At 43.2% G+C, this 25,963-nt stretch overlaps 1 protein-coding gene across 1 annotated transcript in view; it reads left to right on the top strand.

The window, feature by feature from the left end:
• The first annotated feature begins 214 nt into the window (after positions 1-214).
• The window catches only part of TMEM178A (transmembrane protein 178A), a 413,629-nt gene continuing 387,880 nt past the window's right edge, over positions 215-25,963 (top strand). The window contains exon 1 of the mRNA XM_069235049.1: positions 215-1,008. Coding sequence (XP_069091150.1) covers positions 576-1,008 — 433 coding nt within the window. The 5' untranslated portion in view covers positions 215-575. The remainder of the gene's footprint in view (positions 1,009-25,963) is intronic.

The raw sequence follows: 25,963 nt of genomic DNA on the forward strand, positions 1-25,963 counted from the left end.
CAGAGGAAGGAATATGCAATAAACATGGGATCTCACTGGGAAATGTACAGGAATCGAGAGTGAGAGGTGGCCAAGTGACCCACCACAGAGGTAGAGGAAAAAGTGATGGGATAGACATGTTGGAGACAGACACAAAAGACAGCAGAAACACGGAGAGGACAACCTACACAGTAAATGTTAGGAGACAGGCAGGTCGGGCGCAGGTAGAGCATGTGAGAGCCAAGGAAGGAGAGTGAGACAGTGGGAGCGGAAGCAAGAGAATACAGGGAGATCGGTGAGAGGAAGCGGGTGGGAAGAAAGGAGCAGAGGGAGGCGGGGAGGGGATATGCGGAGAGAGCAGCGGTGGGAAAAGCACAGCCAGACAGAAGAGATTCTAGACAGAGAGGTGGAAGGCACCCTGGGAGTGGAGCGTTCAACACTGCCAGTGACAAGGATCGGCTGAGCGCGGGTTTCAGCCCTGGCTCGATCATGCCGCAGAGGGGCACTAAAGAGCAGAGGGGACCGCACTGATCGCTGCTCCCCGCGCTGTCCCCGCCAAGCCTCGACCGCCGTGTGATGCGCCCGCAGCCCCGACCATGCAGCCCCGGGGGCGGATCACGGCGCTCAGCCTGGCGCTCGGCCTGGTCTCCCTGGCGCTGCTCGTCACCGCCATCTTCAGCGACCACTGGTACCAAACGGACACCCGGCGGCACCGCGAGATCTGCGACGGCCACCAGCAGCCAGGGGGCCGGGGCGCCGCCGAAGCGCCCCCAGAGCAGCGGCAGCGGGTGATGCCGCTTTACCAGCTGCGAGGCGCACCACCTGGCCGCCTGGGCTTCCTCTCCCCGGCGCCGGCCGGCGGCGTGCGTGAGCCCGAGGAGCTACTGGAGGACTGGAGGGCAATGCTGGGGCTGGGCGTCCTGGAGGCCCCGCACTGCGGCCGCCCGCTCTTCTCCACCCACGCGGGGCTCTGGAGAAAGTGTTACCGCACCGGCGTCGATCCGGACATCGACAGCCTCATCGGCAAGGGTAAGGAGGGGCGCCGCACTGATGCGCAGTCTGGGGACCGAGACACAGGTACAGCATGCGCGGGTAACAACCTGCCACGGGAAGATGGCACAATGTGGACATATAACCCTAGGGCACAATGTGAATATTGGTGCCCCAAATTGAGGGAGAGGCCCACTGGATACGTGGTATCCAGTGCACGGCCACCTGACAGAGTATTGATCAAGGGGTACCTCATGGGTGGACAGGCTTCTGCTTGTCCAGCAATGGGCGCGCCATGAGCATTCACCTTGCTCAACGTGGCTATAACCTGGTGGTAGTGGTTCCACGTGGAAATTGGGACAACATGGATATAACTCCGCATGGTATGCAGTTTGTGATTTAAAGCAGTCAGCTGGCACAACCTAAGTATTAGTCCAGGGGTACAGCCTTGCCCGTTAATTCACCTGCGCAGTGGCGTAACGTACATTTATGGGGGCCCCTGCATAACATGAAAAGGGGCCGCTGAATCTCCCATATCTCAGATATTCATTGGCCTTGTGTTGAATGGTGGGGAGGGGCGGAGCTGAAGAGTTCATGGGGCATTGGGGCCCCTGAAATGTTGGGGGTGCTCTGCAGCCCAGGGGCCTGCGTTACGCCCTGGCACTTGCGCCGTAACAGTCTTCACTTCCTGGAATTATACAGGGCTCTCTCTGACTGGAGCCCAACGTGGCAACCCATTGACACCAGACTCTGAGTGTAAGCATGTCTCATCGCTTTCTGATAGACCAGGGCACACACCACATTGAGTAATTAGACGATTGGGCTCAGCATGGCCCTTGCGAGGGTGAACTACGCGAACAAAAACAAATTACATATCTAGGTTATTGCACAACGAGTACAGCCGGATACCCGGCATATGCTGATATGAGATAATGTGGTGCTGTCGGAGGTAACACAACAGGCAATATGACCCAGGCCTCGCGCCAAGTGCGTAGGTATTAAGAGACTGTCGTCTGGGAATTACCAGTGGTTATTAAACAAAGGGTAGTCAGTCGACTATGCAGACGGGGTTATCAAGCAGAATGTACAGTCAGGGCATTATGGAGGCAAGGGCAGGGCACTCCCCTGAGTTGGGGACACAAGGACTATATAGTAAGTCACAGCACCTGCCTAGAGCAGTTGAGGGGGGAGCGGGGGGGGGGCACAGTGATTGTGTGGAAGAGATAACGCGCAGAGGGGCACTGATGAGACGGACAGCAAGCGACCACCCAGTGGGCGACACATTGCAGGCGCTGTGGGCATCATAACAAAGACCAGACTGAAACAATGACAAAAAGTCTTGACAGATACCGAATCTCACCAAGGCTCGTGGCGGAAACGACGGAGAGTATAAAATGCTAGATTTATAGCTACATTGTGCAGCTGAAGACGTGTTAAGTCGTCATCGTCAAATAACTACCAGCGCGTGTTCTAGAAGGTCAGCCATCGCGTGCATTGCATCCCGGGGCAAGTGCTGGTCAAGGAAAGAGTATGGGAATAGGTGGTGTCCGCGTGCACTGTAGAAGATTAACTTTGGATATAACACTGGCCTTATGTATGGGCGCGAGGGCAGGTGGAGAACACAAGGGCTGTCATGATAGCAGTACGAGGAAGTAGCCAGGACGGTAATGACAGGAGCTTCCAGTGTGAAAAAAAACAACCTAACAAGCAGACTGTGCTTGTTGATGTGGTGAGGCAAGAAGAAGCGGCGCTGCTTCTAAGTGTTGTTTCCCACTGCCAGTCACATCCCTCAGTGCCCATCTGCCCTGCTGTTTCTCAAGTAGCCTTCCTTGTAAATACAATCATAGAAAAGTTATTATGTACACGAACTATCGTTACGAAATAATAATAATCCCTTAAATTGTATATTGTTTCTAGGCTAACATTTGAACTAGCTTAATAAAACTCCAGCCTTACTTTACAGCTAAACTAAGTGCCTATGTTTTTTTAAATGGTATGAACTGATCTCTCCCGCATTTTCTAAAACTGCTTCATTTCTTTTTAAATCATGTCTCTCGAAAGTGTATTTTCATTTTTTCTTTCTTAAATGCCCATTAGTTTATATCATGCAGATTGCAGCCATTTAGCCCATTTCTAAATCGTCCTCAGGCCAATAAGGATTCCGATTCACACAGCGATGGAGTGTTTTTGCCCAAGATCACACGATATTCTTAAGTAAGGAAACGTTTATGTATAAGTGATTATATGTTATTTTTATATGAAAGTGATTCGGAACGATTCTGTTTAACTATCCCAGTCGGCAAATTTGTAGACCAGTGATTACATGCTGGCGTGTTTGATCGGTGTCACGGGAATTCCAAATAAGTACGTGAGTTTATTTCATGTCTGTCAGCTGCAGAGATGCAGAGTGAGTTTATGTAGACTACCGTTTCTGATAGGTCCCACACATGCATGTTTTTTGTGTAGGCCCCCAGCAACACCAGCCTTCTAAAATAGAGAATTGTCCAGTAAAAGACAAATAAATTATGTCACTCATTCAAAATAGACGCTTTTGTTGATTCCTATCGCGCATAATGGAGTAATCCCTGGTCACAGATGCGCCAAACAGCTAGGATTACGCATATGATTCGTACTCAGATAAAGGAGCTAAACACCTCATACAAGTTTAATATAATGAGTATTCGCCTCGTGTAGTTAATTGGTCAAATATCACATTTAGAAATAAATAATTTGAAGAAATACTTTGACGCCTCTTAGAAATATTTTTTAATAGAATTTTAAAATACAGCTGAGTTTTATGGTTTTAGGTCCATGTAACTATAAATAAAATAACGTTTTAATTTTCCTTTAAGTTTTAGCAAACCCTTTTTCACTTTTCTCAGTTAACCGACACAGGGTGGCATTCTTTATTTTGTGGGCTAATATATCAAGCAGGTCGTAGAGAAGAAAGGATGTGTTTGCAGTAAGTATAATTTTCCTGAAAACCACACCTTGATTTTTTAGTTCTTTGCACACTAAGAGTCCCCATCTGCTTTCGCCAACTCACCATCGTAAGTAGTTTTACAAATTACCCATCTGAGTTTTTTTGTTTGGTTTAAAGCAGTTAAGCCAAATTCAAACTTTGCTGCTGGTGTTCCGCGATCCTTCATTTGCATTACATTAAAGATTTATTTGCAGCTTAGGTTTATGTTTTGAACTGTCTGCTGGGTTTAAGAGAAGCTCTCGCCTGAAATGCCCAGGTAGGACTTTGATTGGAAAACTGCGTTGGGTGTCTTCCCTGGAACAAACCTAGAAATGGATGCAAGAGAGCCTCAGGCGTGAGGCAGGTGGCTGAAGGTAACAGCAGGGAAGAGGAATTTTTGACAATGGGAGAGGGAGATAAGGTGATGGGAGAAGGAGGAATTGGATGCTGGATCTGGTGGCTCAGTAGGGGAATGCTTCTACTATAAGGATATGTGATTGACCCCCATAGTCATATGGCAGAATTCCAAGGGGTCAACTCAGCATCCTTTACATAGGGAGAGAAGGGAGAGTCAACAGTTGGAGGTGCCAGAGTGACTATGGGGGTGTGGTGGATTATATACCAAGATGACAGAATAGAAGGATGAAGTGGAGAGTAGCTTAAAGGAGAGGGTAGGGATTAGTAAGGGATGCAGTGATAGCACTGTGGCTTTGGGAAGGTGGTGCAGTGGGTAAGGGGAGATTATAGAGTTAAGATGGGAAAGCCAGTAGTTGTAGAGAGAATAATGAGGTGCTGAGGGAATAGATAATACAAGATTATAGACTGGATAAGGGGGTGACACATTTAAAACTGAGCAGTAGGCCAAAGGGAAGGAGAGATGCAAGAGACCTATGGTGGTGATGAAAAAATAGACAAAGGGATATGGTGGGCAAAGGGTCATGAGAAGTAGAGCAGCAAAAGGTAAAAGAGGCAGCGAATCTCACAAGGAGGACAGCTGAGGAAACAGGTTAGGGAGAATGTGAAACAGAAGGCCACAAAAGTCATTAACAAAGGTATTTAGAAGTCACGGGTTGGAGAGAGAGTGCATGCTTGTGTGTAGTTTGTATTGGGCCCTGGAGCCCCCCCACCATTCTTTATTGGGGCAATTGCATGAGAAAGGAATGATAAGTATATATAATACCCTGATGTCTTCCATTGGCATCTTTCATATCCTTCACCATGATGCAGGCCCAGCAGCATTGCAGTGCTCTTGGTGGCAGTGTATATCAAGGCTATTGTATGCGATGTGATGGTGCTGACAGTACTTCATTTTTAAAATAATAATAATAGGCTCAGGTGCACAAAGTAGTCCTTCGGAGCTTAGCCTCAGTGTTGCCCATTGCTGGGATTGCTAACATCAAGGATCCCCTGTGCTTCGTCATGATTTGGCCTCATACCTCTTTCTCCCACCACACTGAATGTGCTATTTGCCTCACCTGCACATATTCTTTTTCATCCCATTTTTCATTCCTTGACACTGTTTTCCTAGCTGCCTTTCCTCCTTTTGCTAGCTCAGAGTCAAAGTGTGATGATAAAAAAAGTAAATGCTGACCCCCCCAAATGATTGCAGGTGTCCACGAGTAATGTAACACAAAATAATGGGGCACCCCTGCAGAATATGGTGGGGGGCCCCTAAGTCTCCCATATTCCACAGCTAGTCACAGACCTTGGGCTGACTGGTGGAGTGCAGTGTGCCTTGAAGAATAGAGACCCACCCCGTGCCACTGTGGACAGGGGAGGAGGGGGGGCTGCAGGGGTCTATGTTAATCCCTTGGTCCCCACTGTTACGGGGACAGGAAAGGTCTTGGAATTTGCAATTATTACTCCTACGAAGTCTTTTATGTACCTTAGGCTTGCACCTTGCTTGCCGACGCTACTGTTGGTATTACTTTTCATTCCAGAGAGGAAGAGTGAAGTGGTGCCCACCGGTGTAGGCGAAGGGAAAGGTGAGATAGGGAAAGGAGCACTCTTCACTAAGTAGCTTAGAATTTTTTTTGTTTGTTTTGGGAACAACTGTAGCATTTAAATCAGAAACTTTGTGGCACAGTAGCGTTGAACAGTACGAGTCACAGTAGATGTTGGGGTGGTTCACATTATAGAAATAGTACATTTGAGAAGGGATTCAATATACCGACTTGTATGAGATGGAGAATCTAGCATCTTTTACCATGGACTGTGAGGCCGTCAGATGTTTGTACTTAACCACACTGTGCGACCTTGAGTAAATCATGTCATCTTCCCGTGCCTGAAGTCCATTTTATTGCACAATTTGGAGTGCGTAGAAAATGCTATAATAGCACCTGCCTAATGACAATGCACACTTGCACTTTGCAAATTTAGGAGCAGATTTAGCACATGAACCGCTGGGTTTGGGTAATCACCTATGTGTGCCAAGGTTGTTATTGCGGGTGGCATGATGACCAGTGTGTGCCAGTTACTTTGCTACTCTTCATTTGCTTGACCAGTATCACAACAGAGTGGAGATAAGTATCTGAAACTCTCTTCCCAACGGTTATAGTTCTCTTAAGTGGCTTCTAGGCGTTTCCAATTTTAGCCCGTGAGAGGACTGAGGCTCAAATGCTGAATTGTTTGGCACAAGGTCCTTCACTGGGGTTAGCTGGCTACATTAGGATCAGCATTCAGGCCCACAGCTTCAGTGGTCAGCGATTTAGTGTTTATTCTTTGCTTTAGGAAGTTTAACTTTATTTGTTAGATCGTGAAATGCTGCCAATACTGCACAAATATTTATCTTTCGTCAAAATAAATTTAGCATTAGAGTGGGAAATTGTGTGTTCCTAGGTGAGGGGGGGCAGGATTGGCCAGGAAAAACCCCACAAAAGTCATGACTATGTAGTCGCAAGCATTTTCAACAGGTTTCCAACCCCATTTACTAGTCTCAAAATGGTTTGGGTTCATATGTAAATATGGTGTAAAAGTCCCTCTGACACCTTATTTTTTTCAGAGGGTGTATTGGGAAGGGTTTCTCCACGGGGAAAATAATTTCCATTAGAACCTTTGAATAATAAATATATACATACCATAATAGTGATCAAGACCGGTTTTCCTATCTGAACACCTCGTGTGCTGCTTGCAGTAAACATTACTGGATTATGAATTTCCTGAAAGCGGGTTTTTCCTTTGGTGGGAAAAGTGACTATACTTCATATGTGTGTGTGTGTATGTATGTGTATATATATATATATATATATATATATATATATATATATATATATATATATATATATATATATATATATACATTAGATACATTACCTACCGGCGTTCACCAGTAGGTAGTTATAGTTAGGATTTAGTTTCCATAGGAAAAACATTTTTTGTTTTGCTAATAACTTTGGCAATCTTTGACACCAATCTTCACAACATTTTCAAAACTAATTTGTCACTAGCTAGTTGCTATCTGGAAAGTTTTGGTTGATTCGTCAAGCAAGGGCTGAGGGAAAAAGTGGGGTCCCAAAACGCGTTTTACCCATGCAGTTTCCTATAGGAATGTTAGACAAGGCTGTAGCCCGAGCATCACTAGATTGGGCAGAAAGCTAAATCTTGTTCCAGAATTATCTCCTTTTGTAATTTGGTGTAAATTTGTTTAGTAGTTTTGGAGTTATTAAAGAAAAAAGGTTTCTGTTTATCTGGATATCCGTGGATCCATGTGCCAACAGCAGTGTCGTGATTGGCAGGCCGCAACCTAAAAATATTGTCTGCCATTTTGTGTAGCGGGGAGTAAAAAAAATTAAGTGATCAAAGGGGTCAAGGCAGAGGTATCCTAACCCCATGGGACTCATGGAGGTGTCTATGAGGGACCCCCTCATGGTCAAGAAACTACCCAAAAATGTGGATCCTCAGCGCGATCCCCAATGTGAATCTGCAACAGATCCACGGATCCAGAACCCAACTAAAACAAAATCACAGACCCACTGACACTCTCACTCACACACCCATTAACACACTCACACACCTAGTCACAGACCCACAAAATCACCACCACACACAGTAGCAAACCCATATAGCCACTCGCACATCCACAAAACCACTCACACACCCACACAGACACCACACAGCTTCTCACACACTCACATACTCACACATCCACTTATACACTCACACACCCATTCAACCACACACACCCAGTCACACGCCAATATAGCCACTCAGACATCCACTCACAGATCCACAGCGTGGGGTTTGCTCCATGCGGGCGGGGGAGGTTGGTATGGTAATTAAATATTACTTTACGTTAAACAAAACCCTAGAAATTCAGTGAAAAAAAACAAAGGTTACATGGATGCTATAGTTAGGAAATAAAATTAAACAAATCCTTAGAACTTCACTAAAAACCAAAGGTTATAGGTACGTTATAGTTAGGTTCAGATTTTACACACACAAAGCTATAGAAATTCAGCAGTTATAGCTATACTTATCTAAAAAAAACTATAACTTTTGCCCTAAGTTAAATATAACTTGCACCCTCACCATGCACTGCTGATTTCTACCCCACATATTACATCATTCATGACATCTTCTGTGAAAGCAATGAATATATCACTGCAACATTTGCAATCAAATTATTGATAAGAAAACTGTGCATGGCGGGGGCGCGAGTTATAATTACCTTAGTGCATGAGTTATAGTTTCTTAAGCTAAGCATAACTATAACTGCTGAATTTCTATGGTTTTGTTTGTGTAACTATAACAACCCTGTGACCTTTAGTTTGTTAGTGAATATATATATATATATATATATATATATAATATATATATATATATATATATATATAAAATAATTTGAAAATGCACATTTGTCACACTTGAACATGCTGATATCATCCTATTTTCCACCTGATGGAAAATCTGCCTGATTGAGGGCCTGGTTTAGAGATTGGCAGATGGGATAACTCCATCACAAACATTATTGCTATCCCGTCGACTGTATCACAATCCCATTATATCCTATGGGAATCGTAATACTGCAGGCAGGATACTATAGGAATCGTAATAATGCAGTCAGGATATCCATCACATTGTGATGGAGTAACCCGCCCGCCAAACTCTAAATCAGGCCTTTTGTATCTACAACTGTCGAAAATTTTCAGGAGTACTTAACAGAATGTTCAGATTCCACAATCCTTGGAAAACTAATTCCAATAACGTTGCAGTGCACTCTGAGGTTGAGACTGACTCGTCATATTGTGAGGTAAAGAAGATGCACATTCAGCGTCACTATGCTGTGTTAGCCAATGTAATTTATGTGTGATTCACATATGGTTTCATCAGGTGTGCACTATCACTGCCGGGTGCATTTATTTTTTCTCTAATAACCAACCAGAAAGGGGCGCTTTAGGAGCCACTGATTGCCTAGCTAGAGAAATGTGTGCCCACAATTACCCTTTGTTTATTGTGTTGAACACTCCGTGTAGATACGTCAAAAGTGTTAAAACGCACACTTTTATGATTTAAGTAAAAAAAAAATACAAGCAGGAAAAATATATTTTTTCAAGGTATAATCTTGGCTAAACTTTTTACAATAATAGTTGCTTGTTATTTATATAGCACAAGTATCCATGGCACTTTACTTGGATTGTTTGTGAAACTAATAACCAATCTAAATTAGTGGTAATTTAATTGACCAGGGAAACCTGATATGCTGAGTGTCACAGAAGGATCTTAGCAAGTGAGATGAACCTGCTCATATTTATTAAAAACATATACACAGCTTTCAATGCTGAGATCTGACGGAACCAGTTCGTAACATATCAAAACAGAGTCCTGTCTATGTGACCAGACTGCATGCCCCAAGAGAATACACTAACTAGAACATGGTCGTAACTTTCAAAATAGAAGATTAAATGTGGCACAAACAGGAGCTGTCCATTAAACCCAGCAGAAGCCTGGGGAATTTAAACAACAAAAACAACAATGGCTCACAGTGGTCTCCTTCTCAATAGACTGGCTGTTTAAAACATTTTGAAACTCATCCCTAGAGTGAATCAACCAAAGTAGAAAAGGCTGCAGCAATGTTATTAGAAAATATATTTTTAATGCATATTGAAGACACATGGGCTTAATAGGATGATTGATTGTTCAGGACATTCATGCATGTTACCAAAGACAATTCCTGTTAATTGCTGTTTTATTAACCTTTCAACTTCTTTTTGTATATACACCCTTTTTTATTTCACTGTGTTGTCACTGATGCACTCGGCACTTTAGCTAGATGCATACAATGTTTCAATATGCATTAAAATGATCTTTTCTAGAAATGTTTATGGCAGGGTTTTCTATTTTTGATTGATTCATTTTGCAGATACTTTTCAAAGTTTCCTAAATTGGCACTCTATTGAGAACGATACAGCTGTGATCCTTTGCCACTCTGATTGAAGGCACGGGTGTGATAATGCGATGCAATTTCCTCAGTCATTACTCATTTTACACGCGAGTCAGTTCCCTCAGCTACTTGTTTTTCGGATTTGCACCCTGATGACCACTGTTGTGCTAATTTCACGATTTAAAGACAAGTACACTTAAAGCACGGTGCTGTTCTTTGAAACCAGAGATGGGATGAGCTGGGACATGTGGCAGCATTGTACTATGCTGCTGTTTATATAGCTCTTTCTTACCCCCTATGTAACTCTAAGCGCTTTATGTGTTGCATACTACGCATGTATCTTTTGTAGATTTCATGGCGGGCAAAGTTGAAATAGTGTATATTGTCGTTTGGCCTGAATGTGAGGTTTGAAGGGATGGAAGGACACATAAGCATACAGTGTTGCAAAGAGTGTAAGAATAGGTGCAACTTTGCATGCAGGTATTTGTGACAATTTGTCATTTAAAGTGTTACTGAACAGGAAGGGCCTTTGAGTGTGGTTGTGTGGTCAACAGGATAGATATCCTTCGGTTTCTGTCCAGTAGTGAAGAAACAATAACCCACTATTGATTTCAGATTCACCCACCTGCATTAGGAGGCCTAACCCATTTGGCCTTAGAAGTAAATGAGGTAGCATTGCAAACTCTGGAAATCCTGGACTCAAATTCCTGCTTGTCAAATGGCCAAACTGTGTGATCCTAGGCACATAATTTTACCTTACAGTGCCACATTGTCATTATTGTAGGCTCTTGCATTCTTTACATCTATTTGTTACTTTGACGTCCTTCGTTCTCGTCCCATTTGTTGTTTTTATACGTATTCCCTTCATTAACCGGAAAAACAAAAACAGGAACAGGAACCCACCCAGGCCCATTCCCTTCCTGGAAGTCAAAAAGGACTTGGCTTACCCAGCATCCTCCCGTTCCATTTTTCCTCCTTCAGACAGGAACAAGGAGGAAGTGCCAGAGACTTTTCTGGGTTTGAGGCAGTGCTTTCAATTGCCCGGTACAGTCCGGTTTTTTTTAGAGGGAGAGTACCTGCACTTCTCGAGAAAAACGTAATACTTTTACTTGGAGAGTACCGGCACTTCTCAGAAATAAGCAGGTACTCTGGAACATAGTACCTGCACTTCTATTTTTCCATTTCAAGCACTGGTTTGAGATTAAAAGAATGGAGCGTAGTATGTATCTTTGAATGAGTCACGGCAGTAGCTAGTGATGAGGTGTTCCATTAAAACAGTGAAGGGATGGAAAGCCAGATAGAATTCCTTGCTCGTATCTCCTTTGATGTTATATGGGCATCGGCGCTTTGGAAGGGGCCACTATTCTAGCACGAAGAAATTTAATGTCAAATGACTGGCACACGGAGGCTTCCTTAGTGCCACATATTACACGTCATGTCTGGTGATGTCTCTTCTGATGATGTCTTAGGGGGTTGTAAGGTTGTAGTTTATAGCTCCCTCGCCAACCTTCGGGGAGAATTGCGCACTGGCACCAGTGCTTAAAGATAGGGTAAATCCTGCGTGACATATTACGAACTATTTCTTCAAGTCCTTTGATCCGTACTCAATTCAGTGGTCTTTGCAATGGAAAGTTGGACTCTAATAAAACAGCGTTCTACCACTTTGCGGGAAAATAAATTTGAAGCTGTCATGCAAAACAGTACGCTGAAATCCAAGATTCTAAAGTAATACATAGGTTTACTCTATGAGGAATTATTTCATGTTTTAATTGGCAATAGGTTGTAGTTTTAGATGGTCATACGGAAGTAATTCTACAGTATTATTATTCTGAATTATTATGCCACCAGCGAAGAACATAAAAGGGTGATTGTTGATGAAAATACATTAACAGTGAAATAAATTAGTCTTGTAGGTTTTCTAGAAGCAGAAAACGCAAGCTGTCCTGGATAACACCATCATTTCTGAAGTAGAAACAAATCAACCAGATAAAAGATATAGCTTGTTACATATTTCTCTGATATTCTGCACTTCATTGCAAGCTCCTCCTTTCAGACACTCAATGGGATGATAGTAAGGACAACACTTTCCTATCATTTAGATTTTTGTTCACATTAGAACTACTGCCTCAGAACCTTTCTGTGGCTGTTGTCATTTCTAATTTGCTGTTTGCTGCGTGGAGCAAATGCAAAACGTGTTCATTGAACTGTTATTTCCTCACGATCTGTGCTCCAATTAATGGTTACCTGCAGTCAGAAAACACTTATGTATACAACTTCACATAGCTTTTTCCCTTTTGGATGCCCACACAGATTGCAAAGAGTAAAAAAGTGGATTTTTCTCATAGCTTTAATAACAACATCTAAATGCGCCTATGAAAGTAATCTTTGCATGCACAAATTGCTCTTGGACCAATTACACAGGACTGTGACCAGTAGAGAGCCTGGCACATCCAGCATTCCCAAACCGATGTGGTGGGTTCCGTGCTCACCCATATATTGCATGCATTGCAGCATGTATAATGCTCTTACTATACCTGTGTGGGGGCGCTGAAGCGCTTGCCTACTTGGGTGGCATGCTACACTGTGTAGGATGTATGGTTGGAAGGATGTTGTCTTTGTTTTGATTCTTGTGTGGGAAGTGAGTCAATTTTGTGGGTGAGAACTTCCGAGGTGTGGTTATCGTGTTATGGGACTCAGCGCTTAGCAGTGTGATGAATAAAGAAGTGTGAGAGATAGGCACACGTTTTATGGTTTTTAGTTAGTTGGCAGCTTTGAGCTGTTCTGCAGGCCCCTTTTCTGGTAATTCTTATGTCCATGTAGCTGATTACTTCACTGGGTTGTCCATTCTGACATATTTTGTTTAAAGTTTATGGGCCTATGCAGGCATAGGTTAGAGGGTGACATGATGGAGAGATCTGATGGGGTGTTAAAATCATCCCAAATCTGATTGTCATTTGTAATATGCCAAGAATTGGCCACAGTAGGTAGTTAGTCGGGACCTGCAGTGGCGGACTGAATTACAATCCTCCTTTGGTCGGCAGAATTTGGCAGATATCTGTTCAGTTATTCCATGCCTGTTCATATGGTAAGGGATGGTTTATTGCTGTTAACTAGTATACTACTTCATGATAGATATGGCCATAAAAGTGCAAGCAGTAAATGGAATTATTAGGCAGCCTGTAAGAACTACAATCGACTGACTGCTGAGTGTTATGATATCAGTTATAGTGTGGGTTATGTATTGTATTGTGATTGAAAAATATAGTAATTACTACCACTCACAAGGCATTCTTGTACTTTACCTTAGGCAGCAAGCTGCTCCTGATCCCACATTTAGTGGTTTTGTAGTTATTGTTTGTTATTGGGATTATTCTGGTGCTCTACTAGAATCATTCCATGATTTTACTCCAGTCTCTGTGCATTAGCACAAAATTAGGTGTGATAGGTAATGGTGGAGGGGGAATGGGAATTTCATGCATTTGTTGGCAGTATTAATAGATGAGCTACAGGAGATTAAGTATTGCTAGGGTGCAGGGGTTTGACTTTTAGGGAGAAGTTGTGATCTTTGAAATAAGAGGTAGGCAATTTGCAGAGTTACAGTATTAGGACTTAAGGAAAACATGCATGCGACTTAGAGTAGGCTGTGGTCAGAGAAAGGAGGACTGAAGAGGATGGAAAGGAAGAATTGGGTCATTTGAAGGAAAGGGAGAGTTGATAACCGGAAGTGTATAAGTCGGAGATTTTCATGCAGGGGTTTTAGGAATATTGTGTAGGCTTTCTGAGATAGCATGCAAAACTGTAAAAGGAAACAGCATTATTTGTATGTATCATAATACCACTCTATGCCATAAGAACCCCAGCGTTCACACACAGTCGGCAGTATTTGGTGCTTCTTTTTCATTTTTATCTGTTTTTTCAGCTTCCTTTTCAGATGATTCTGGCTTGACTTATGTACGTAGAGACAACAGAAATATTCTTTCTAGCACTAAATTACAAAAATATTTATGCTCGTCATTCTTATTTACCAAGATTTTTTAAAATAACTCTTGTGACTACGGATTGGGTTGTTCATTGAAACTTCCACTTTTGCACAAACAAAATAAATAAATACCACAATTGTACAAATAAGTAAGATAACCGAATTGATTTGGCTAAGGAGCAGGGGTTGCTGGTCCCCCTACCAATATTTCTGGCAATAGACCTGATATCCTCAATTGATGCGTGTTCCACTGGAGTATATAGTAGGGGAGGCAAAACAACAGCAAATCGAACCTGCTGGCATTTCGTAGACTTGGTGGTCAGCTTCCATATGTCGGTTGCTTGTCTTGTACTGAGGATTAACTTGTTTTGTGCTGTAACTGTCAGTTAAGGAGGCCCCTCACTCCGAATCCCCCCCCCCCCGATCCAGCGACACTCTGTTGGGCACACAACTGGCCTCCAGCCTGTTTGGTGAACATGTCAATTTTGCCTGTTGAGGCAGTTGATGCCTTGTATCGTTGCTGTCAGACATGACTACCTTGGCATGGTTTACCCCCAACTTTTTGATTGCCACCCTCCTGCTTTTTGCTGACTTCGTTTTTGCTGGCTTTAAGACTCTGCACACTTTGCTACAGCTAATCACTGCTAATGTGCTTGTGTTGTCTCCTTTAAATATGGTAACATTTGCTTACACTGAATTCACACATTTAGTTAATTTGTAAGGCTGTATTAAAGCAGTACTACTGTGCCCTTTTTAAAGGGAATGTTGGATTTTACGTCCCAATTCTGAAAATGTTCCTTTCAGAAAGTTGGCATTTTCTTGTCCTAACCATTTAGTATCTGCAGCCTGTATACCACACTTAAGTACCACACTTAAACATCATAAAGCCTCTGACTGAGTACACTCACAGAGGATTTGACGCTAGTCATTTGTGACCCCAGGCAAGCTGGGGTCAGGGAAGGGAGGCAGGAAATTTCAAAGACCTATGGGTGTGGAAACCTAAAGAATATTTTCCTACTTCAAAGAGGGCACCATATATAAATATTTAAGCCTCACACCCAACTCTCCATTACACCTCTGGACCTGTGGAAGACTCAGAAAGACTGCTGTGCAAGAAGAACTGCTGCTCTGTTGCTTTCTTACCCCACTGCCCTGCTGCCTGAGTCAATAGGACTGAACCTGCATCTTGAACCCAGATCCACCAGAGTGACTCCAATGGCTAGTTGGCTGTTCTCTTGATCAGAGCTTCAGGGACAGAAAAGGCTCCAACCACCTTGAACCAAGCACCCGGACTCTGTCTGCTGTAAGTCCCAGCCCTCCAAGTAGTGCCACCCTAGTACAGGACCCTTGGAAGTGGGTCTGAAGCTGCCCTGCCAGCCCAGCTTGGTCCTGTGAGCAGAACCAATGCAGGGTGATGCATCTCCTTGCAGCCACATCGAAGCCGCAGCTGCGCGACTCATCTCAGACACCATTTTACTATATTTTTCTACGTTGGTGTGGACCTTTTCTTGTGTTTGTGTTTTCACTTTATTCCTGTTTGAAGTGTTGCATAAATTATTTACACATTGCCTTGAAAATAAGTCAGACTACTTATTTGACAATCTACCAGAGGGCTAAGCACAGGCTAATTTGGGGTTTGCTTGTGTTTCGATATAACAAAGATTGTGGTTGATGCTTGAGTAGGGTTTCATCCCCCTGTACCAATAAACCAATTTCCTGCTTTTGCATATTGTGTTGTCTCTGTGGAAGAAAGATCAAGCTGGTCAGTGCTTGATATGAACCAATGGTTGCAGGTGGTGGGCACCAACACTCATTTTGGGTAACAAGATGTATACTTTGACCAAAAGTAACAGAGGGAAAGACAGATAAGAGACAAAGACAGAGAAAGAGAAGGATAGGAAAAGGTGTAGAAGGGAGAAAGCAGGGATTAAAATTAGTCTTTAAGAGTGAACCATAGGGTGGTGGAAGAAAGTGGTGTGAGGTAAAATCAAATTTGGGCAGCCTTGGTATTCAGCAGCCCCTGCATTTGGCAGTGTAGACTGCAGGCTGCAACACAAACCTTAAATCTCCTGCACTTATGTTTTTACAATGACCCCCCCGCTCAAGTCCTATATACCGATGCTCATGGATGCCATGAACGCTGGTGCACAGAAATTCACATTTTTATGAACCTTTTGTGGAGCACCGTCTCCTACCTATCCCTCCAGATAGCACTAGGCATCCAAAGAACACTAAACTAGCAGGCTACTGAAACTCCATAATATCACCAACCATCTCCCAACAGTTTTGTTTGTTGCTCTGTGAGCTTGAATTCTACTTTCAATTAATCAGTTTTCCTGCTCTTCCTCCTTTAGTTTCTCATTTTTTATTTCAGGGAATAAAGAATTTCTAAAACTCCGACTTTACCCCCAGAGGCAGGGCAGCTCACCGAAAAAGTCAGTACCATTAAGTTAGAGGTGAATACTGCACTTGGATGAGCCGAGACGTGATTGGCAAAGACTTAAAAGATTAAAAAGGGAACACGCAAAGCTCGGTCCATACATATTGTAAACAGTCTGTTTGCCAACTGTGCTGTCAAAACCTGGACCTACAAATGAGCAGTGCTGAAACAAAACTGACAATTAGTTTAGTGTTAGTCAAGAAGGAATTAAGCTAGTGTGTTTTAACACATCTCATTGAAGAGTGAGGCAGACTTCACTCAAGTGACTGATAGGCAGACTAGCGATCAAGCAGGGGTTTAAGTGTCAAAAGTGTGACTTTGAGCCTGTGGGCTCCTGGGGACTGGGGTTCAAATCCATCCTCAGAACGTCTTGATAACCAATTGACACATCAAGCCGGTGTGCATGGACTGGGCTATGCAGAAGCCAGGATTCTGTGCCCTCTAGTTACATGTAGTTGGGCATGAAACCTCTTGATATGCTTGAGTGAGGACTAATGCAATGTCTTCTCAAAGGGAAAGTCTGTGTGAACGAAAATTCTTTTTTGCAATCCTTTATTTCCTTTGATTTTTAAATTTGCAGTGACAATGTGCTCCTTCAGTAGCAGGAACCCCCCTGTAACAGTGAACTTTTCATGAAGAGTTTGCAGATGTAAGGCTTTTTGGCTGCTGTAGGCGGCTTTGAAATGTTGCGTGCCTTCAGCACTACTAAGTGAACTTTATGACATTGCGGAAATGGCTGAAGAGCTATGTGATACTTTTCCTTTACTTCGCCTACAGCGTGATCTACTGATTGCAGGGCAACTTTGAAAGGTTGGAGAGATGTTTTGGCATTACAGACAAAATGATATCCACTCCGGTGAGGTGAGATGAACCCAGTCCTTGATGCCAGATCTGAAGTATTCAGGTGGTATGACTGCTTTTACCCATCATAAAACTGAATTCGATAGTGGAAAATTGTAGTTAATTTTGTAGCATGCAGTTGCATATTCAGGCAAGTCAGGACACACACTGGCATTGTGGAGCATTGGGGTAAGGGTGGTACGATATCAGTCCCCAGTCTTAATATTGCTTGATGGACAGATGTTTGAGTGCATCACCTAAATCCCCTTCTGTACAATAGCCTTAGTATATTACTAGAATTGCAAATATAGAGTGGGTTTACAGCTCTGCAAACTTAAGTTCCATTTCCAGGTTTTACAACCTCCCCAGGGCATGTGAAATGGCATCTTTGCATAGGGTAAAAGTGATTGCCTTCACCAGTGACCAGATGCAAACCTCCATTCCCCCACCATGGCCACTCCCCCCTCAAAGTCTGTATATAATTACTCAGACATGGACGGACTTGTGTCTCTTACTACTCCATGCACTCCTTCTCCAAGACCCCACCTCGTCAATCACACAATGAAAATCTGTTTGAGTTTGGCAGGTATGTGTATACACTGTGAAATATTTTGTGCATTGCTTGATGCTAGCTTTCGATGTATTGTAGAACTTGTCAAACTCCATTTGGGCGGGGGGCAGAGGGCAAGCAGGGGCTAGTAGGTTTCAACGGTGGGCGTTGTTGTTTGCCATTTGTCCCAATGTCTGTCCTACTATGGCTTTGCAAACTGGGCCAAGTACAACCATTTCCATACTTTACTTTCAATGGTAGGAGTGTTGAGCAGTCCCTGAAGTGTGTGTGTGCTTGCGTTCACAGCTCAAAAGACAATGAACAACTCAGTAAGTGAATGTCCAATTCAGTGCTTATTCTTACAAAAAGGAAAGTACTTAGTAAGTGTCTCTGGGTTGGTGCTGGGCGCATGCTAGGGTCAGTACGTACCCGCTGGAGCCACGATTGGGCCTGAAGCAGCACCTTTTACCCCAGGCTGATCATGACTTTGGTTGCTGCAGTCCCAATTGGGTTGGGCACAAGTTTTACAGTTGCAGTCCCCAGATACGCTGATCATTTTAGCAGTTCAAGTCAAGCACATGCCAATCACATCAGGCATGGCCAGGAACTGGCATGGAGAGTCTGCAGGCCCACTGTATCTCAGGTCAGACAGATCACTGTTCAGCAGTTCTCTCTTTTCAGTGCCCCACAGACACTGAGGATGTACTGCAACTTGCTTCATCCTTGACCGACACTCCTCGTGGAGAGCTGGCAGGCAGCACGAGAGGCAGACCTCAGGTGACATCCCTTCACCTCCTGGAGAGTGACTATCTGGCAGACACCAGCAATGGTTGCACAGCAGTCCTCTGAGTATGCTGTGGAGTAGTCTTCCTTAGCCATAGAGACCCTGGAAACAGAATAACAAGTGGAGTCCCATTTGTACTCAAATTTGGTAGACGAGATGCAAATCCATGTCTGAAACTTTAGAAGCTGTTAGGGCTGGTTCTTTTTTTCAAGTGTCCTTTTCAGGCTCTTCACAAGACACAGCCTTTGTGTGGAGTGATGCTTTTTACATCAGGGCAGTCTCCCACTTGGAGCACCCACAAAAATTCACAAAGAGGTGCGGGGTTTCTTCACCTGGCTGTCATCAGCCCTCTGAAGGCATAATTAGAGACAGACAAAAGGTCAGGCCCCACCTAAAGCTTTCCCCAACTTAAACAACAGTCTACAGACCCACCCCTCAATCCCTACCATCCACCAAATGACAGTGTTCAGAAAGACTTAACATTAGCTCCCTGCTAGTCAAGAAGCCTAATTGAATATCTAAATGAGCCTTGTTTCCACCAGTGTTGTATGCAGAGCTAACCCAAACGTTTCCAGAATGGAACCCACAGGCCTCTGTTACTTTGGCTCACTCATACACAACCTGCATGCACCATTCAGGCAGTTCACATCACCACCCAGGATGGGAAATGGGTAAGTGCATAGAAGCAAAACTTTATGACTGGGCCAGTAGGCCTCCACTTCAGTGACTTGGATATAAAAGGTCTGATTACACTATGTATTCTAAAAATACGGAACACTGCCACCACTACTCCATGTGCTGAACCCATGCCAGGGTCAGTGTTGCGCTGTCAGTAAATGAGGGCACACTTTGTGCACCCCACTTAGTCACATGTTAAGACCAGGAGCTACTCATTTCACGAGAAGGCCTAGGCCTCTGTGTACAGATGGGATTAGTGTGATGACAGGGCCAAAAATCAAAAATCAGTATACCAGATACAATTGCACTCTCTGGGCTGTGGAACACACCTATGCTCCATTTAGAGGATATTTCCATCCCACACCGGACTGGTTCCTACTATTCGACACAATCAAGCACTTTTCTGGGCACTGACAGACATTGTTCTTTCGAACCATGATAACCAATTTATTTGATTATGGAGCCCTTTAATAGTGATCAGAGTGGAATTCAGTCTCCACTGATAGTCTTCTTTTTTTCATTTTTTATTGGTTCAATCATCAGAGGTACATATCAATATACGATTAATAACAATGCATTTATATATTCCAACATTAGTATCTTATAATGGTTGACTGTGCCCTGCTGCCCACTTTTCGGGTTGTAAAAAAAAAAAAAAAAAAAAAAAACTTGACTGGGTACAGTGGGACTCTCAGTTCCCAGCGCCCCAGTGCTACAACACCTGCCGCACCAATGACAGCTACGTCGCTGCTGCTTGTGGCACACCAGATGGCTGCTTAGTCTTGACTTGCTTTCCAATCAACACTTATTTTTAAAGTGCATTAATGGCCATTCTATGCCAAAAACTGTTAATCAGCCGGTAATGGGTTGGTAATACTGGATCTGGAACTGCCACCCAATTTTTCCAGGGAATACTTAATGAGGCAAAAAAGAGTCCGAGAAGGAGTAATGTATCTGAGAGAATAGTATGATTTCAATGAACTAAATTAGCATTTTATTAGCGTGTTTGCAAAAATGTTTACTTGTGATGTAATACAACATACGTCTTGTTAAGACAAGCAGTAAGACTATACTGCAAAAAGGCACACAGTTATAGTGTGAACAAGGAAAAGCTGCTTCCCCTGGAGGAAGCAGCTTTTACTGTTTAGTAATACTCTGTTCCCTTGGATTTGAGGGGCTGCTCCAGTGCTTAATTTGTGCTTGTGTTTCCTGTGCGGAGCACCAGCTCTTATTTTTGAGGGCCGGCACTTTTTTTCTGCCTCAAGCATTTACTGTGAGCAAAAGACATATAGGAAAGGCAGAGGAAGAGAAAAAAGAAGAAGTGTCACAATGGGAGAAAGCTGCAAGAGTGAGTTGAAGGGGCAGTGAGTGGCTTTAAATGGATTTAAGAGGCCCGATATGGCTTCAGGATTGCGCTGCCTCATTATTCTGTGTTCGCACATAAAATTGCATCAACTGTGTGTTCAAGAGGAGCACTTTGGGCACCTGCACGTTTTTATTTACAAATTACGCACTTGGTTGCTCTAATCAGTTCATGTGAGACACAGTTATATCATGCCATTTCCCAACACTCTCCAAAGAAGTTGATAAATACACAAGTGAAACAAAAACGAGGCAGTTTGTAAAAGGTGTAATGGCGATGATTCAGGTAATTGCTGCATACCTACAAGTATGACAGTGGAGGACGGTATTGACTACTGAGAATGGTCGCAAAGAATAGGCCAATGCCAAGGGGGGAAGAGTCCTGCTTTGCTGGATCTTCCACTTTTGGTGCTTCCATTACTAGAGACCAAGAGAACATGGCAGCCATTGTTGATCCACTGAGTTGACAGTATGTGTCCTGTAAAAAGGGTCTGCTACATATGATGCTAATAAAACTAGTATTGTCACTACTATGGGAGACATAGAATATAATAAGTGACACTGCTGCATCCACTCCAAGTCATAGAGTTTCACATCTGTTTCAATGTCAAACTAGAGAGGCTTAAAAACTCTTTTTTTACATCATGGTGTTTTTGCTTGCGGTCTCTGAAAATTATTTGGTGAATGGACCGTCATAAATTACACATACCTTCTGGTGTACACTGAAGGAAATTACTATGGTGGACGGGTTATCAGTCAGAGATTTCCAACAGGAGAGCCACTGAGACTCTACCACTGGAAACTCGCCCCTTTGACCACTTCTATACGAGTTAAGTGAATGGTTAGTGTTAGACCTGGCATCCTTGGCGTGGTCTCTCCTAACCTTTTGCCTCTGTGTCACAGGTTGTTGATGCTTGCTGGACTCTGTTTTTGCTGGTTATCCAGTGCTAAAGTGCAAGTGTTCCTATGTAAAATATATTAGTAACCCTGTAAACATGGCTCAGACTTGCCATTGCAGTGTCTGTGTGTGCAGTTTTAAACTGCCAGTTCGACTTAGCAAGTGTACCCACCTGCCAGGCCTAAACCTTCCCTTTTTATACACGTAAGGCACCCCTAAGGTAGCCCCTAGGTAGCTCCATGGGCAGGGTGCAGTGTAAGTTAAAGGTGGGACATGTACTTACATGTTTTACATGTCCTAACAGTGAAATACTGCCAAATTAGTTTTTCACTGTTACAAGGCCGATCTCCCTCATAGGTTAGCATGGGGGCTGCCTATAAATATCATTAAAGTGCAGATTCACGTTGGGAGCAGATGGAAATGTAGAGTTTAGGGTCTTTGAACTCACAATTAAAAAATGCATCTTTTAGTGAAGTTGGTTTTTAGATTTGTGTATTTGAAAATGTCACTTTTAGAAAATAGGCATTTTCTTGCTGAAATCATTCTGTGACTCTGCCTGTTTGTAGATTCCCTGTCTTAGTCAGTTTGACAGTTGGGCTTTTGCAGCTCTCTCTGGAAAGTTTACACAAAGGGAGCTGGGGTGTAGCCTGCATATCCTGATGAGCCATCTGTGCTGGGAGGGAGGGGATGAGTGGTCACTTACACCTGAAAGGGCTGTGCCTGCCCTCACACAGTGCAGTCTCCAACCCCCTGGTGTATGTCTGGCCTGGGCAAGGCAGGATCTTGTGAACAACAGAGACTTTCCTTTGACGTTAGCATACTTCAAAGGCAGAAAGGGGTATAAGAAACCCCTGAAAATCAGATCACTTCTGGAACCAAAAGGAACCTCTGCCAAGGAGAGGAGCTAAAGAGCTGAGGAGAAGTGCTGCCCCTGTGTGTGACTGTGCTTTGTTGGGCTATCCTGCAGTTGCTGCTTCTGCTGGTGAAAGGGGACAAAGACTGCTTGAGAAGAATCTCCAAAGGCTTGAACTGAGCGTGCCTCCTGTTGTTGAAGTATCAGGGCCATCAAAGACTTCACTTGCCAGCCCCTGGACTCTCTGCTGAGACTCCTGCCCTGCCCAGTGGTGCTCTATCCAGTTCCTGGGCCCTTGAATGTGAAGTTGGCAGATAAGAACTGAAAATCCACGCACAGACTGCCGTGCGGGGAAATTTTCAACTCACCTTCCGTGACGTGGCTGATAAACAATATTCCGGCTGCATCGCGGCTGGAAGATCGTCGCAACGAGAAATGACACGTAACACCCGCTAACGCAGGCTGATAATGATGCAAACCCCGATGCATAGCGATGCAGAGCAGTTTCTTGATACTGTGTAACCGGATTTTCCCCTCATCGTCCCTGGGCGTCAACATCAACCCGACTCTGCCCGGATCCAAGGTGCCCTGTCCAGAAATAGACGCATTGCTCTCTTGCAAGAGAAAAATGACACATCGCTGACCCGGCCGGAGAAGGAAACGACGCACGGCCTCACTTGCAAGTAAGGAATCTACGCATTGCTGACTTTTCCGATCCACGCTTGCCTGTGCACTTTATTTTTGTCGCTAATGAGGTACTTTGGGTAACAACAGCATTCTCACTGCTTTCTAAGGATTAAGACTCTTATTCTTTGAAAATTCATAACTTGACTTGTGTATGTTGAATTTTTGATCTGTGGCATCTGTCAACTAAAATCACAAGACACTGAAAAATCTTGGTGTTTATACCAGTGATTTTAGCAAATTTGAGAAACCCCTTCTGCAGCAGAGAATGGAGTGGGCCTTATATTAATTTTTGTGTTAAAACAAGACCCAATAGTGCATATTGGAATGAAAATATATATAACATATATATATAAAACACCTAGTGGCGCTCACCACTAGTTATAGTTAGTTCTCCATTCCCATAGATAGAGCGTTTTTTCTTTTGCTAAATACATTGGCCCCATTTGATGAGTCTTCACAAAACTTTCCCAAAAAAGTTCATCCACCTCACCTCCTTCCTGGAACATTTTGTGGTGATCTGTCAAGCGGGGGCTGATTAAAAATAGGGGTCGCAAAATCCTCATGTATTTTCTATAGACTTCTTTAAGACAGGCTACAGCAAAAACTACTGAACGGATTACACCAAATTTGTCAGGAAGCTAGATTTTGGTTTGCAGATTGTGCATTTTGTAAATTGGTGTAAATCCGTTCAGTAATTTTTGATAAATTAAGGGTAAAAAATACAGATATTCAAACAGTTGGGCCTGCAAAGAGTCTCGAGAGACTCTTGCGAGAACGCTAATTGAAAAATTGAGTGTTCTGGTTGGCCCAGGGAGCTTTATTTCCCTTGGGCCATCTTGCCTTGATTTTCTGTCAGCAACATGAGAACCTGTACTTGTAGAAAGGTGCCAATTTTTGTGAGGGAAGTAAAGAAGTTGTTGGGTGACAGGTTGAAAAATTACATAGTTGAAACATTGAGTTGGTTTCTCCAGTGGTTATCACGAAGAACGATGATGGGAAATTGAGTTGGCATGTTAAATTATTGTGACAGAAATTTTCTATATATCGAATATAAATTAGCTGATTTTATTGCTCAGTTCGAAAAATATTTTCTAAATTGGATCTCAAGCACACCTATCACCAGATTTGGCTTCATGGTCAGTCCAAGTCTTTGACGGCGTTCATAACAATGAAAGTTACTTTTCGGTTTACGAGAATGACGTTTGGTTTGTCATCAGGGGCAAGTGTCTTCCAAAGGATGATGAATGAGGTGCTTAAAGACTTAGACAATGCCAGTTATTTTCAAGATTATGTTTTGGTGTTTTGAGATAGTGTGCAAAGTCACAATATTGCCTTGCTATAGACCTTACATAGAATTACAGAATCAGGTTTAATACTTTAAAAAGAGATATGTGTGTTTTTAGTGAATGGCATTGAATACTTAGGTCATGTTCTGTCTGGTGAGGGTATTAAACCAAAAAAGATTTGATTTATGCTCTAAAGTTGGCACAATTGCCTCAAGATAAGGATCAGTCACAGTCTTTTCTTGGTTTAATAGGATATTATTCTGTTTGTCAGGAACTTTGCAAGTACGACTGAATGTTTAAAGGTTTTAGTGAGGAAAGGCATTAATTTCACTTGGGGTGGTGCACAACATATATGTTTTCACAATATCAGAGAAGAGGTGTGCAAAGCTGCAGGTATCTTGGATCTTGTTGATACAAAATGGAAGACTATTGTGACTGTTGCTGGTGCCAATGGCATAGGGCGAGTTTATTATAAATCTATAAATTTATTGCTGTACTCAAGACTATTGCTTTAGCCTGAGTTCTCTTAACACAACAGAACAACATTATACTGTGATTGGGAAGGAGGCACGTGCTGCAGCTTGGTGGGGTGAAATATTTCAGAACACAGGAGGGTCTGTCAGATTATTCTTTGCACTGACCACAACTTTTAATGAAGCTATTGTCTACAGGAGGAGCTGAGAAGTTTCTGCAAGACTTGCGTGGTTGGCATCTTCTTTGCAAGAATACAGTTACACCATTGAATACATACCAGGCTACAGAAATGTTCAAGCTGATTGTCTATCTTGAATGCCGTTGGATTGGGAGTGTGTGGATAAGGAAGCAGTGGTTCGGAATAAGAGGGATAGAGCAGGGGCAAACGTAAGTGATGTGGTTCAGTTGAGTCATGGAGCTGTGACTGATACAGAGTGGATATCTGCATGGGTGGTAACAAAGTATTAAAAGCAGTGGTTCAGATGATTTTCAAAGGGGAGAGAAGAGAGGGTGCTTTGCCCACTGTTCTGAGACCCTGTGGTAAGCTGTTGGATGAGCTGTCTGTGATGGTTGAAGAAGTTATGATGCAGGGTGAAAACATTGTACTGCCCAATGATATGTGGAAAATACTTTTTGAATAGCATATGAAGGATAACTGGGTCAAACAGTTACTAAGAAAAGGTTGAGAATGGAATTGTGTTAGCCAGGAATGGATAATGATGTGGGATCTTGTGTTGTGTTGAGTGCAGTGTGAAAAGAGGCATAGTGTGCGTTGATTTTATTGGCCCATGCCTGGACCTAAGCGAGAAAGGAGTTTGCATT

This window comes from Pleurodeles waltl, chromosome 5 (genome assembly GCF_031143425.1).
Source record: "Pleurodeles waltl isolate 20211129_DDA chromosome 5, aPleWal1.hap1.20221129, whole genome shotgun sequence".
NCBI classification, from domain to species: Eukaryota; Metazoa; Chordata; class Amphibia; order Caudata; family Salamandridae; genus Pleurodeles; species Pleurodeles waltl.